The 15,422-nt window shown below is 51.0% G+C and overlaps 1 protein-coding gene across 1 annotated transcript in view; it reads left to right on the forward strand.

Annotated features, from left to right (window-relative positions):
* NPRL3 (NPR3 like, GATOR1 complex subunit) overlaps positions 1-15,422 on the forward strand; it is a 57,477-nt gene that overhangs the window by 31,161 nt on the left and 10,894 nt on the right. Inside the window, 2 exon segments of the mRNA XM_017860738.1 lie at positions 10,133-10,270; positions 12,137-12,308. Coding sequence (XP_017716227.1) covers positions 10,133-10,270; positions 12,137-12,308 — 310 coding nt within the window.

Consider the following 15,422-nt stretch of genomic DNA (forward strand, 5'->3'; position numbering starts at 1 on the left):
GGCTGGTCTGGAACTCCCGACCTCAGGTGTGATCCGCCCGCCTCAGCCTCCCAAATAAAGTGCTGGGATTACAGGTGTGAGCCATCGTGCCTGGCCGGTGGCCGTTTTTTTAAATGCCAGCCCCTTTGCCGAGTAGCACACACTCTGTCTGCTGGAACCACCACCTCCAGACTCCTCTTAAAACAGAAAACAAGCCTGAAGTTAGACATGAGAGTCTGAAAGTGTTTTGAAATCACACAGCTGCAAAATGACATTTTACTGAGCATGACACAACACCAAGTTCTGGGCCCGCCTTCACTTGGTGGGTGTCACTGACTCCAGTCACTCATGAGGAAATTGAGGCTCGGTGGGTGGGGCTGGAGCCAGCTGTCTCTTCCTCGCTCTGAGAGAGTTGGGATTTGCGACACTGACTGTGTGAGGGCAGCAAGCCTTGAGGATACCATGAAAACCTCACAATTGTTCTGATTATATTGGCTGAACATCACCTTTATTAAATGTGGACAAGCAGGCCAGGCGCGGTGACTCGCGCCTGTAATCCCAGCACTTTGGGAGGCTGAGGTGGGCGGATTGCTTGAGGTCAGAAGTTCAAGATCAGCCTGAGCAACAATGTGAGATTCCATTTCTACAAAAAATTTTAAAAAAATATGTGAGTGTGGTGGCACGAGTGTAGTTTCAGCTACTCAGGAAGCTGAGGTGGGAGGGTCACTTAAGCCTGGGAAATCAAGATAATGGTGAGCCATGGTTGTACCATGTACTCTGGCCCCGGCAACAGAACAAGACCGCATATCAAAAATTAAAAAAAAGGCCGGGCACGGTGGCTCACGTCTGTCATCCCAGCGCTTTGGGAGGCCAAGGCGGGCGGATCATGAGGTCAGGAGTTTGAGACCAGCCTGGCCAACATGGTGAAACCCCATCTCTACTAAAAATACAAAAAATTAGCCAGGCGTGGTGGCGCACGCCTGTAGTCCCAGCTACTCAGGAGGTTGAGGCAGAAGAATTGCTTGAATCCGGGAGGTAGAGGTTGCAGTGAACTGAGATTGAGCCACCGCACTCCAACCTGGGTGACAGAGCTAGACTTTGTCTCAAAAATAATGATAATAATAAAAATGTTTAAAGTAAAATAAAAAAATAAAATTTAAAAAATACTTTTTAATTCTTTTTTTGGTTGCCTAGTGAGCTGCAACTGCCCCCCTCATTGAGTTTGTTCCAGCCTTCCAGTGCTAACCATTTACCTGTGTTGTTTTGTATGTGCGCCTCTGTATCTATAAGGTAAATTCCTAAAGGCACTACGAATGGGGAAAATGGCATTTGTAATGTTGGGTTTCCTTCTTAGGGGTTTGTATCTCTGTCTACACTCCCACCAGCAACACATGAGATGCCTCTTCCCCCAAGCTTTGCCAACATCGAGTCTCGTGAAACTGTGGATCTTAACCAGTATAATAGGTGGGGAATGGTATCTCTGTGTAGCTCTACTGTAATGCATTGATGCATCTCTTCACATGTTTGAACCGCCTGCCTTATCTGTGAACTCGCTGTTCAGATCCCTTGTTCATTCTTCTATTGGGAAATATAAGTCCTTAAATATAAGAGAGTCATTTGCCTTTTGTGATATAAATTACAACTAGCATTTGTTTGTCTCTTGGTGACCCTGGGGACTGAGCCTCCCCGGGTGTGAGAGAACATCAGCCCTTGCCAGGTGATTGCTTTGTTTTCTGGCCCCTTCTATGTTGGAAAATGGGACCTTTGTGGTCATGTAGTCTGACTGTGTCTTTTATTCATTGTTACCACACTAATGTTTTCTCTGTTGAGAAATTACTACCCTCTGGTCTTTAATTGCCTAGTATCCAATCTCTTTCTTGGAAATTGTTCCCTTATTCTGAGTGTATGCCTCAACTAGGATTAGATTACAAGCAAAAATCAGGCTAACTTGGAATTAAAATAAAAACCAAGCTGGTGTGGTGGTGTGTTCCTGTAGTCCCATGTCACAGTCGAGGCCATCACTTGAGCCCAGGAGTTCGAGCTTGTAGTGCTGTGTGCTGGTGTCTGAATGAATAGCCACTGTACTCCAGCCCCAGCAACATGGTGAGACCCTGTCTCTTAAAAATGTGTATAAATAAAAGCCAGACCATTGAGTATATTTCTTTTCTTTTTTTTTTTGAGATGGAATATCCCTCTGTCGCCCTGGCTGGAGTGCATTCTTCTGCCTCAGCTTCCTGAGTAGCTGGGACTACAGGTGCACCCCACCACGCCCGGCTAGTTTTTGTATTTTTAGTAGACATGGGGTTTCACCATATTGGTCAGACTGGTCTGTTGGGATTACAGGTGTGAGCCACTGTGCCCAGCCCATTGACTATATTTCCTTTTTTTTTTTTTTTGAGACGGAGTCTCGCTCTGTCGCCCAGGCTGGAGTGCAGTGGCCGGATCTCAGCTCACTGCAAGCTCCGCCTCCCGGGTTTCATTCTCCTGCCTCAGCCTCCCGAGTAGCTGGGACTACAGGCGCCTGCCACCTCACCCGGCTATTTTTTTGTATTTTTTAGTAGAGACGGGGTTTCAACATGTTAGCCAGGATGGTCTCGATCTCCTGACCTCATGATCCGCCCGTCTCGGCCTCCCAAAGTGCTGGGATTACAGGCTTGAGCCACCGCACCCGGCCATATATTTCTAAAGGAAGAATGGACTATGATTTCTTAGGTTTGAATTGTGCTGGAAAGTTGAAAGGAGACAAAACCTTGGACTGCCTGTTGTGTGATCTGCGGGCTGCAGAGTAGCTCAGAACTTGAGGCAACTCAGCGCCACCTAGTGGATATTAAAGGAGGACAGGAATCTGAGTTTTGGTGAAAAAGGCTCCTAAGCTGTTGTTCATCCCAGGGATGCTGGGAGCTATGTTTCTCTGGCAGGGGTCCAGGCAGTAGTATTCTCCCTGTACCCTATCCTTGTCTGGCACTGGCATGGCTCTGCAGCCATCCAGGAGCCCCTCTGGGCTGTGGCCTCTCCTGTGTCCTCATCCCATCAGGTCCATGGTTGGCCTTGAGGGTCTGGTCTGCTGCTGCTCACTCTTCTGCACTAAGAAGAGGAGATTGAGTTTCCATTACTGATCAGGTGACACAGGATACAGAGCCCCCTTTCTCCTGATGGTGACTTACTGCCAGATCTGGGAAAATCTCAGAACAGAACTGAAAGACCAGAAGCTGTGAGACTTAATGAGGTTGGAGATTGGGGTGTGATTTTTCAAAGAAATTGTTCCTGGTTCCTTCTTTTTTTCTTTTTATTTAAGACAGAGTCTCACTCTGTTGCCAGGCAGGTTGGAGCGCAATCTTGGCTCACTGCAACATCTGCCCCCCAGGCTCAGGTGATCCTCTCATCTCAGCCTCCCGAGTAGCTGGGACTATAGGCGCCTGCCACCACTTCTGATTAGTTTTTTTATTTTTTTGTGGAAATGGGATTTTGCCATGTTGCCTTGGCTGATCTTGAATTCCAGGACTGAAGCAATCTACCCGCTTTAGCCTCCCAAAGTGCTGGGATTATAGGCATGAGCCACCATGCCTGGCCCCCAGTTGCTATATTTGTTTATTTATTTGAGACGGAGTCTTGCTTTGTCACCCAGGCTGGAGTGCAATGGCATGATCTTGGTTCACTGCAACCTCTGTCTCCCAGGCTCAAGCGATTCTCCAGCCTCAGCCTCCTGAGCAGCTGGGATTACAGGCGCCTGCCACCACGCCCGGCTAATTTTTGTATTTTTAGTAGAGATGGGGTTTCTGCATGTTGGCCAGGCTGGTCTTGAACTCCTGACCTCGTGATCCACCAACCTCGGCCTCCCAAAGTGCTAGGACTATAGGCGTGAGCCACCGTGCCCAGTCCCCAGTTGCTGTTTTCATTAGAGCTGGGGTTATGGTGTGGCTGAATAGCCTGGTGGCCCTGTCCTGCAGGACCTAACGTCTGTGAATGTAGTCTGGGAATGTGACTCTCTCAGGAGGCCACCCCAACACCTGTGCCAGACCTAGCACTTGTGTCTCCCTGTGGAGCCCAGTGGCCTCAGTGACAGCATGTCACTCATTCATATGACCATTGAGTTGTGTCTCCCAGGAGGGCAGGAATGTCTCTTTACTTTCTGCAACATAGCCCCTACACTCAGCCTGTGGAGGAGCACAGCTTATCCACTAGGGGTCGATGGAATGTGTGGGTGGGAATAACAGCAGTGTAGATTCATGGAGTGTGAAGAAGTGATTTGCTGAATGGTTCTCCTAGTTAACAGGACCTGTGGTGGGGAGCGCTGTCCAGGGTCTGGCTGGGTAGGTGGTACTTGGTGCAGAGCCTTGCATTGCGAAGTGTTGAGAGCAGGGTTGGTCCCATGGACCCTCTGTGAATATCCTGAGAATTTTCCATAAAAACGAACCTGTATATAAACTTTTGTTTGAAATTTCAAGGCAGGCTGTTTGGAACCCACATAGATCTTTCGGGTTATGCAGCATCCCACTACGTAGAGTAGGAAGCTGGGCCCATCCGTGGGACCAGAGGATGCAGAGGTGTGTGGGATAGCTTCAGAGGTCCTGTCCAGTTCTAAAGTTAGGAATGGATACTTTCTCAGAGGCTAAAAGCTGAGGGGACTAGAATAAGTGTGTGCACATTGCTATCTTGGAGATAAACGGCGAGAGTGTGTTTGAAGCCAGCCATTCCCTTTTGCACAGTCATTGTCAGGATGCAGGGCTTTGGTTGGGGCACCTATCTCCTGTCACAGACTGGGCTGGGCCCTCTTGGCTGGCCCAGAGCTGTGTGAGGGGCTGGATAAGCCTTGAGGAGGACAGTGTTTTCCTCCAGAGTGTTTTCAGACCAAACCATTAAACACCTTGCAAACAGAAGTGTAAGCTCGGCAGGAAACCTTTCAGGGCCCAAACCCTACTTTTGCTGAGCGCTCTTGTCTTAAAGCTGTAGACTTAAAAACAGGGGCAAACCTTTCTCTTCCCTCCTCTTAACAGACTTTAGTGCAGCTCCTGGTTTACCCTCTTGCTGTGGGGGATTTGCAGGCTGGAGGCTGGGCTGGCACATTTCCAGAGCAGTTGTCCCTCTGACATGTTTAGGGAATTTGCCCAGGTCTGCCTATGGCCCTTGGGGCACTCCTGGCGGCAGCACTTGTCACTGCTCTAGGGAGCTGGGTTAGTTCATAAAGAAGCACCAGCCTCAGTGCAGAGTGCTCTGAGGGAGAAAGCAGCAGGTGGGTGAGCTGATGCCTGGGAAAATGGAGTAAAGTCCACATGGAAATTAGAGGAACCAACATCGCGTGTCTCTGCCAGAGGAGAGGGCCCCATGCCAGTGTACAAAACAGACCGAATGACTGCAGCTCCAAGGACAGCTGACCTGGTGAGGGCAGCAGAGATGACCAAGCTGGGAAGTCACTAGAAGAACCTTGATGTGCTCTCCCTCTTGCCCTCATTTCTTCATACCCATAGCTGGCACTTGTTCCTGGCTTTCCGTGAGGTGTGTTCCAAGCCCCTGTTCCTTTTCCTATAACTCTCTCCAGTTTCTAATGCTCCATACAATTTGATTACAATTATGTGTCTTTTTAAAAAACTTTAATTTCAATTTTTTTTTGAGACAGGGTCTCGCTCTGTCACCCAGGCTTGAGTGCAATGGCACAATCTCAGCTCACTGGAACCTCTACCTCCTGGGTTCAAGTGATTCTCCTGCCTCAGCGTCCCAAGTAACTGGGATTACAGGTGCCTGCTACCACACCTGGCTAATTTTTTTTTTTTTTTGAGATGCAATTTTACTCTTGTGCCCAGGCTGGAGTGCAATGGCACGATCTCGGCTCACTGCAACCTCTGCCTCCCGGGTTTGAGCGGTTTTCTTGCCTTAGCCTCCTGAGTAGCTGGGATTACAGGAATGCACCACCACACCCGGCTAATTTTGTATTTTTAGTAGAGATGCGGTTTTTCCATGTTGGTCACGCTGGTCTCAAACTCCCGACCTCAGGTGATCCACCTGTCTCGGCCTCCCAAAGTGCTGGGATTACAGGCTCAGTGAGCCATCGCACATAGCCAATGTGTCTTTCTAAAAAATTTTAATTTCAATTTTTTTTTGAGACACAGTCTTGCTCTGTCACCCAGGCTGGAGTGCAGTGGTGTGATCTCAGCTCACTGCAACCTCCGCCTCCCAGGTTAAAGTGATTCTCCTGCCTCAGCCTCCGAAGTAGCTGGGATTACAGGTGCCTGCCACTATACCCGGCTAATTTTTTTTTTTTTTTTAGATGGAGTTGCACTCTTGTTGCCCAGGCTGGAGTGCAGTGGCACGATCTCAGCTCACTGCAACCTCCACTTCTACCTCTGCCTCCCGGCTTCAAGTGATTATCCTGTCTCAGCCTCCTGAGTAGCTGGGATTACAGGCATGCGCCACCACGCCCAGCTAATTTTGTACTTTTAGTAGAGATGGGGTTTCTCCCTGTTGGTCAGTCTGGTCTGGAACTCCTGACCTCAGGTGATCCGCCTGCCTCAGCCTCCCAAAGTGTTGGGATTACAGGTGTGAGCCACTGCGCCCGGCCTAATTTTTGTATTTTTAGTAGAGACGGGGTTTCACCATGTTGGCCAGGCTGGTCTTGAACTCCTGACCTCAAGTGATCCGCCCACCTGGCCTCCCAGGTTTTGGGATTACAGGCGTGAGCTGCCGCGCCCGGCCAATTATGTGTCTGTCTTTTTTTTTTTTTTTTTTTTTTTGAGGCAGAGTCTCACTCTGTCGCCCAGGCTGGAGTGCAGTGGTGTGATCTCGGCTCACTGCAAGCTCCGCCTCCCGGGTTCACGCCATTCTCCTGACTCAGCCTCCTGAGTAGCTTGGACTACAGGCGCCCGCCACCTCGCCCGGCTAATTTTTTTGTATTTTTAGTAGAGATGGGGTTTCACCGTGTTAGCCAGGATAGTCTTGATCTCCTGACATCGTGATCTGCCTGCCTCGGCCTCCCGAAGTGCTGGGATTACAGGCGTGAGCCACTGTGCCCGGCCTACGTGTCTGTCTTGATGCCACCAAATGAAGCCCCCAACGTGCAGAGCAGCCAAGTTGTTTTCTTCCCTGCTGCACTCCAAGTACCTAAGCCGGTGCTGGGAGCCACAGCACTTGTCATAAGGCCTTACTGTGCTCCTAGGCGGAGCAAGGACAGCTACCTTTGAAACGATAGGACCCTCAGTATTCTGATTCTGTGGTGTCCCAACAGCCACTTTGAGCTGCATCCTAAATAGGACAGAAACAGAAAGGCCTTGGGTGGGGGCAGTGGCTCATGCCTGTAATCTCAGCACTTTGAAAAGCCAAGGTGCCCGGGAGTTTGAGACTAGCCTGGACAACATAGTGAGACCCCGTCTCTTAGAAAAAAAAAATACCCAGGCATGGTGGTACATGTCTGTAGTCCCAGCTACCTGGGAGTTTGTCTTGAGCCCGGGAGATCGAGGCTACAGTGAGCGGAGATGGCACCACTGCACTCCAGCCTGAGCAACAGTGAGACCCTGTCTCAGAAGAAAGAAAAAAAAAAATAGGCCGTTTATTTCCAGTGGCCCTCCTTTCTGACCCAGATGGTGACAGCACAGTGCATGGGGCCACCTCTTGCTTGTGCTTTCTTCCCTGTTGCATACAGATGCCAAGATTCTAACTAATGCTCACTCAAGTTGAGTAACTAACCTGGATCCCCTGGACAAATCTCTCCTGGTATGATATTTAATTCCTTAGAGGCTGGGACATTTTTCAGGGTTTGATATGAGTTTTTCACCCTGCAAAGACCCTGACCAAAGAGAGGTAAGGTTCTGGGAGCCTCTGTCTGCTCTGACATACTTGGTTAGCATACAGTTCTGGAAGAAGCTGAGACTGGTACCCTCCTCTGGGACCTTGGGGCTGTGGTGGTCTCTCAGCACCCATATTGATGTGTCCTGAGAGACGTTGGAGGGGCCGTTTGTACCTTCTGGCCTGGGGCAGCTAGAAGTCTGGCCAAGCCTCCCGGACTTAGCCGGATGTGAGTGTGTTGGCCTGTCCTGCCAACTGGGAGCTGAGAATAGCGGAATAGGGTCAGGGGGTGATGGGAAAAGCACCAGTTGGCTGCTCTCCTGGGTGGTGGGGCAGTGAACAGAGGAAACATGATGGGGGGAGGTGCTGTAGAAGTGGGCAGTTTGGAGAAGAACTTGTGTGTGTTTTGCTTCTATTTTAGAACTGGTGTCACTGTGAGGCTTTACAGGCTGTGTTCCCTGTGCAGGACACAAGGAAGGTGCCGGCTACTTCGAGTGGCCAGGCCTTGGCAAGAGTCGGTGGAGATCCCACCCCTGGTGCCTGGAGCCCCCAGGGATGCGGTGAGGCCAGCTGCAGACAGCTTTGCTCGAGCAGTTGCATCTCCTCTGTGTCATAGAACAAGTGCTATTGGCTCTTATTTAAGGCACAGGGGCTTTGTGGTGAGCGGTGGAGCAGGGTGGGGGCCTTGGTTTCTCCATCAGGGAGTTTTAGAAGCTCCTGGCGAAAACAACTCCTTCCTTGTTTTGTGTGGTTCCCCCAGGGGATGACGTGGGCCGCATCCCCAATGTGGAGCCCGTTCTTGGGGCAGGGCTTCCTAGGAAAGACAGTGCACACAGGGAGGGCAGTGTGTTCCTTGACTTCATTCAGGAAATGCAGCTCTGTGCCTACATGCCCGACACATTTTACAATGTGTAGAGAGCAGAGAATGAAACCCACAAACCACCTCCTCAGGAGTGAGTTCTGGCTGGGGAGACAGCATTAGGCAGCAGGTCAGGGGTTGGAGTGCCAGTGGGCTTGGACTCAGGGATGGCTTCACGGAGAATGTGACACTTGAGTGGAGACCGATGGAGTAAAGGAGCCTTGGTGTCTGCAGAGAGTTCATGGGCAGGGGCAAATGCCAGGGCCCTGAGCACAGCTGGACCTGAGTGACTGGGCACCGGAGGTGAGGTCACAGGAACGTAGGTGTTGCAGGCCCATGGCTGGGACTGTCCAGGTGGGAGTGTGGGGAGGGGTAGGCAGAGGGGCCAGTGCTCTGGGTGTCTTGGGCCTGGTGGTGCTGAAAAGGCCTGAATTTTGGACATCCCTGCAGGTGGAGCGGACAGGATTTGCTGATGGTTTAAAGTGGCTTGTGAAAGAAAGAAGGAATCTGGGATGGTGTTGCTATGTGTGGCCTGAGCAAGCTTTGGGACCTGAAAGAACCAAGTTTCCGTTACTGATAGAATGTGGAGTGAGAGGGTTTCCGTGGTAATGAAGTGTTGGGGCTGGCTAGGACGGTTGGCTTGTGGTGATCACTTGGTATCCACATGCACTGGAACTGGGGTGCTGTGGGCATCTGCAGAGTGCAGGGAGGTGGGCACTGTGTGCTTCTCACCACTGGAACACTCTGGGGGGACTTGGCACTCCTTCCCTGCCCTCCTCTCCCCCTGAGACAGCCACTGCTCTGCCTGGACGTGCACTTGTGACTGGGTCTTCATAAGGTGTGCAGGGCAGGCCCATTCACGGGGAGGATGTATTCTGGGTGTTGGGTGTCTGTCAGGGGTCTGGACGGGCAGGGGCCTGAGTTAAAGTGCCTCTAGTACACTGAGTCTCTAGGACAGGGCTACGGCTTCTCTCAAGCCCTGGCAGTCTGGTTGGACTGCAGATTCCAGGACTAGCCAGAAATGTATTTCTTCTTTCTTCTTCTTCTTCTTCTTTTTTTTTTTTTGAGACAGTCTTGCCTTGTTGCTCAGGTTGGAGTGCAGTGGCACGATCTCAGCTCACTGCAACCTCTGCCTCCTGGGTTCAAGCGATTCTCCTGCCTCAGCCTCTCGAGTAGCTGGGACTACAGGTGTGTGCCACCACGCCTGGCTGATTTTTGTATTTTTAGTAGAGACAGGATTTCACCATGTTGGCCAGGCTGGTCTCGAACTGCTGACCTCATGATCCACCCACCTCGGCCTCCCAAAGTGCTGGGATTACAGGTGTGAGCCACCGCGCCCGGCCCCCATATTTTCTTTTCTTAAACATAATGTGATCTTAAGAGATGCGCTCCTGCCCAGGTCTCCGCCTGCAGTTTCCTCTCAACAGCAGGGGAATCAGCACCATTGAGCAGGGTGTTTTCTGATCTGTGTGCATGGTTTTAAAGTTTGTGTGAAGGGGTAACAGCACCCACTCTCTGCAGCCTGTGCACGTCAGGTGTGGTTCGGCTTCACATCAACAGCTGGCTGGAGGTGAGCTTCTGCCTGCCCCACAAGATCCACTATGCAGCCTCCAGCCTGATCCCCCCAGAGGCCATCGAACGGAGCCTGAAAGCCATCCGGTGAGTGCCCATCCCCACGTGCTCACTCCTTGCCAGGGCCCTTCCCTTTAGCTTCTGCCTGAGATTTTACCACTTAACTTTGTTCCAAAAATTCTCTTTTCTTCTTCCCTCTGCGGAAGCTGGCAGGTGGGGCTCTGCTGTTTATAGACGTTAAAACACATAGTTTTGTATCTAGTTGTGTCCAGAAATGACCAATCCCAGGTTTCCCCTGGGCCCTTCTGGCACCACCTTAGGCCTGGGCAGGGCAGCCTGGATGTGGGGCTGAGTGTCCTGGGGGAAGCTGGAGGGCTGAAGGGACTTCATCTTGATGGTGTTGCCCCCGGTGGGGACCCCAGTCTTTTGCATTTCAGTCAGCACTTGTGGGATCTCAGTTACTTTCTTTTTCTTTGTGTGTGTGTGAGAGAGAGAAAGACGGAGTTTTGCTCTTATCGCCCAGGCTGGAGTGCAGTGGCGCGATCTCAGCTCACCGCTACCTCTACCTCCTGGGTTCAAGCGATTCTCCTGCCTCAGCCTCCCAAGTAGCTGGGATTACAGGCGCCCGCTGCCATGCCCGGCTAATTTTTTTGGTATTTTTAGTAGAGACAGGGTTTCACCATGTTGGCCAGGCTAGTCTCGAACTCCTGACCTCAGGTGATCCGCCCATCTCGGCCTCCCAAAGTATACTTTCTTAATTTAATTGACTTTGTTTTTTCTTTTTTCTTTTTTGAAACGGAGTCTTTGTTCTGAGCTCAAGTGCAGTGGCGCAATCTCCATTCACTGCAGCCTCTGTCTCCCGGGTTCAAGCGATTCTCCTGCCTCAGCCTCCTGAGTAGCTGGGATTATGGGTGCACACCACCACACCTGGCTAATTTTTGTATTTTGGTAGAGATGGGGTTTCACCATGTTGGCCAGGCTGGTCTTGAACTCCTGACCTCATGATCCACCCACCTCGGCCTGCCAAAGTGCTGGGATTACAGGCATGAGCCACCGTGCCCTGGCAATTTCATTGATTTTCTGCAAGGAAAGAACTGAGCCCAGTCTTCTGGCACCACCCATTCCCAAGTCCCCCAGTTCCTTGAACATTTTTTAATTAAAAAAATGTATCTGGGCACATTGTTGAAATTTGGAAATGACAGAAAGCAAAGCGCTGCCTAGTTCCACCCTCCCCAGTTTGTGCTCTTTTCTTTCAATCTTAGCTAAGCATATTTTAACGTACTTCTGTTCTTAGTCTGTGAAGGGGATTTTGCTTTTCTCATATTTGGGACAATTTCCTTAGGAAAGATTCATTCATTTCTTCAATCAACAAATGTTTGCTGGGCGTCTCTGCGGTGGGATATGGAGTCCAGTCTTCAAACCTTCCCCACTTCTGTCGTGTGTTTTTTTCTGAGGGTGACATAATCCTTGCAGGTTTTTGTTTTTGTTGTTTTTGAGACAGAGTCTCGCTCTCGCCAGGCTGGAGTGCAATGGCGCAATCTCGGCTCACTGCAACCTCCGCCTCCCAGGCTCAAGCGATTCTACTGCCTCAGCCTCCTGAGTAGCTGGGACCCCAGGTGGGTGCAACCACACCTGGATAATTTTTGTATTTTTAGTAGAAATGGGGTTTCACCATGTTGGCCAGGTTGGTCTCAAACTCCTGACCTCACGTGACTGCCTGCCTTGGCCTCCCAAAGTGCCACGATTACAGACATGAGCCAATCCTTGGCAGATTTTGTGAAGGCCTCTGAACAGACCACTGCCCTTTTCTCAGATCCCGCTCTTGGCCCTTCTCTCTGCAGTTGAGGGCCGGGAGGCTCCAGCTGCACGTTTGTGTCCCAGGTGCATACCTGGTGCATACCTGGTGCAGGTTCCTGTACTTCGTGTGTTCCGTAACAGGTGATTGTTTTGCAGCCCCTACCACGCCCTGCTGCTGCTCAGTGATGAGAAGTCCTTGCTGGGGGAGCTTCCTATCGACTGCTCCCCTGCCCTGCCCTAAAGTTTTCGGTGATCAAGACCACAATCTCCTGTGAAGAACTTGCACGCAGCATAAAAGCTCAGGATGCCGGACCCTGGCCTGCTGCAGGTATAGCTCTGGGGGCCTGAATGGGTGACATGTGGCAGGTGCTGGGGCATCAGGAAAGGCAGGCCATCTGCCACACTACATCCACAGGGGCTCTGTCCAGCTGAGAGCTGTGGCACAGCCCACCATGGGGTGAGGCCAGTCCCTGGGATGGCTGGAGGTTTTGGCATCTGAGTCAGACCATGGCTTTGTGAATGAGCCATGGGACTGACTTGTTCTTCTGTCTCAGAGAGGTAAGACAAGTCTGTGAGAGAAAGGACTGGGGTGCTCCCAATATTGGAGGTCGAGACACCAGAGCTAGTGGGTGGGCAGGGCAGGAGCGGGCAGGGTCGTGGGGCCCTCACAGTGGTGATTAACAAGCATATGGGAACTGAGGGCAGGAAGCTTGGATGCAGGGCCCTCCCATATGCAGAACAAAGACCTAACCTGGTGGCCTTACCCGCTGTGTGTGCACATGTGTTGGCCTGTGCACTCTGTACAAGATGCCCTTTCTTTGCTGAGCCACATGCTCATGGGCCTGTCCATGCAGAGGGCTGCCCTTTCTGATTAGATGGAGGGCCCCTCAGCCGTGTCTGCAGATCTGGTTGGAGTGTGGGTGGAGCGTGGGAGGAAAAGCACAGGGAAGGCTGGGCATGGTGGCTCATGCCTGTCATCCCAGCCCTTCAGGAGGCCAAGGCAGGTGGAGCGCTTGAGCCTAGGACTTTGAGACCAGCCTCAGCAACATGGCAATGCCCCATCTCTACAGAAAATACAGAAAAAAAGAAAGAAAAATAGCTGGGCATGGTGGCATGTACCTGTAGTCCCAGCTACTTGGGGGTATGAGGTGGGAGGATCACTGGGAGGCAGAGGTTGCAGTGAGCTGAGATCGTGCCACTGCTCTCCAGCCTGGGCGACTCTGTTTCCAAAAAAAAAAAAAGCACAGGTAGAAATCAGAAGCAGGGGCTGCTGATGGGGTGGCCAACAGGTCATGGGGTCATCTGTGGCTGCTAGTCATGTGAAGTGGCCCAGAGCCACGGGACCATTGAAGTGTTGCCTAAGGGCGGAGCAGGTGGTGCCTGTGGGTGGCGCCCTCGTCTGGTGGCGGTGTGCACAGCATGGCCACCAGGGGGCAGCAGAGGCTGCCAAGGAACCCAGGCGTGAGGTGGGCCCGCCTGGGTCCCTCTGGCTGAGCTTCCATGCTTTGGACTATGAAACAGGCCTTTGCTTCTTAGCACGTTAGGGGAACTTGTCCGGCAAGGCCTGACTCTCAGGCCACTTTTCCCCAAAAGCAGCCTTTTTGGATTCTGTCTTTGAGAGTAAGTCTTTCCCGCCTCTGTATCTCAGGGACCCTTTATCCTCTGTGAGACCTTTTACCAGATTGTGCCCTTGTATTTCTTTTTTCTTTTGAGACAGGTTCTTGCTCTGTCTCCCAGGCTGGCATGCAGTGGTGCCATCATGGTTCACCCAGGCTCAAGCGTCCTTCCAAGCAGCTGAGACTACAGGTGTGCGCCTGGCTCATTTTTTTTTTTTTTTTTTTTTTGGTAGAGATGGGGTCTCCCTAGGTTGCCCTGGCTGGCATCAAACTCCTGGGCTCAAGTGATCATAACACCTTGGCCTTCTAAAGTGCTGGGATTAATAGGCATGAGGCACCATGCCCAGCTGTGCCTTTGGACTTCGTGGGCTGGACAGGACCCAGTAAAGACCATGTGCTGCCCACCTTCATAGCATCCAGGAGACACAGAATTTTAAAAGAACTCATTGCTCCATACAACCCTGCAGAGTGAGGGAGTCAGTGACCCCCCATGTCCTGATGAGCACCGGCCACGTGGTAAATGCGTGTGGCTGTTCACAGGGCCTGTGTTGAGCTTTTGAAAGAAGCTGGGCCTGGCTTCCCTGAGGCTGTCTGGCAGGAGTTTGTGCTGGACACTGTGCCTCTCATCCTTGCTGTCAGAGTCTCCTTGGACAAAGCTTTGATGTCTTCTTCTGAGGTTGTCTGGCAGGAGTTTGTGTGGACACTGTGCCTCTCACCCTTGCTGTCAGTCTCCTTGGACAAAGCTTTGGTCTCCCTTTGATGTCCCCTTCACTTCCCTGCCATGGCCTTGACTGGGGAGAGGGAAGGCTGTCATTGTTTTCCTCTGTCTGTAACCCTTCCCTGCTCTCTCTGCTGCAGGTCAGCAGAGTTTTGCTGCTGGTGTGGCAGTGCAGAAGCCCCTGGGGCCCATCCCTGATGGGTCACTCTGTTTCCTGGAGATAGTCCCCTGGGGAGCATCTGCCTTAGGTGTGAATGTCACCAGGTAGTTTAAAGTCCCTTATGTGGCTGGGTGCAGTGGCTCATGCATATAATCCCAGCACTTTGGGAGGATGAGGCAGGAGGACTGCCTAAACCCAGGAGGTCACGACCAGCCTGGACAACATAGGAAGACCCTGTCTTTACAGAAAATTAAATAATTAGCTGGGCATGGTGGTGTGTGCCTGTGGTCCCAGCTACTCAGGAGGCTGAGGTGGGAGGATCACTTGAGCCCTGGCGTTCGAGGCTGCAGTGAGTTGTGATTGCACACACTCCAGTCTGGGCAAAAGAGCAAGACCCAGTCCCAAAAAATACAAGACAGGACAGGACAGGACAGGACAAGACAAGACAAAAAATATATAAAATAAAATAGAAAATTAAATAATTAGCTGGGCATGGTGGTGTGTGCCTGTGGTCCCAGCTACTCAGGAGGCTGAGGTGGGAGGATCACTTGAGCCCTGGCGTTCGAGGCTGCAGTGAGTTGTGATTGCACACACTCCAGTCTGGGCAAAAGAGCAAGACCCAGTCCCAAAAAATACAAGACAGGACAGGACAGGACAGGACAAGACAAGACAAAAAATATATAAAATAAAATACAATAAAAAAATAAAAAAATAAAAATAAATAAAATAAAATTCATGTTTACATCAATCCAGAGAGAAGCTACAAGTAAATTTTGGGTTTGTCATGATAAAATTAATGTTATAAGACTTCAAACACTACACAAATTATAGACACAAAAAGTTCCCACAGTCCCATATCCCACAGGTAACCTAGATCCCTCCAGGTTTTTTATGTCTGTGTGTGTCTGTGTGTGTGTGTATACAAACATTTTATTTTGTATTATGAAA

Source organism: Rhinopithecus bieti, unplaced genomic scaffold, assembly GCF_001698545.2.
Source record: "Rhinopithecus bieti isolate Rb0 unplaced genomic scaffold, ASM169854v2 scaffold_56641, whole genome shotgun sequence".
Classification (NCBI taxonomy): Eukaryota; Metazoa; Chordata; class Mammalia; order Primates; family Cercopithecidae; genus Rhinopithecus; species Rhinopithecus bieti.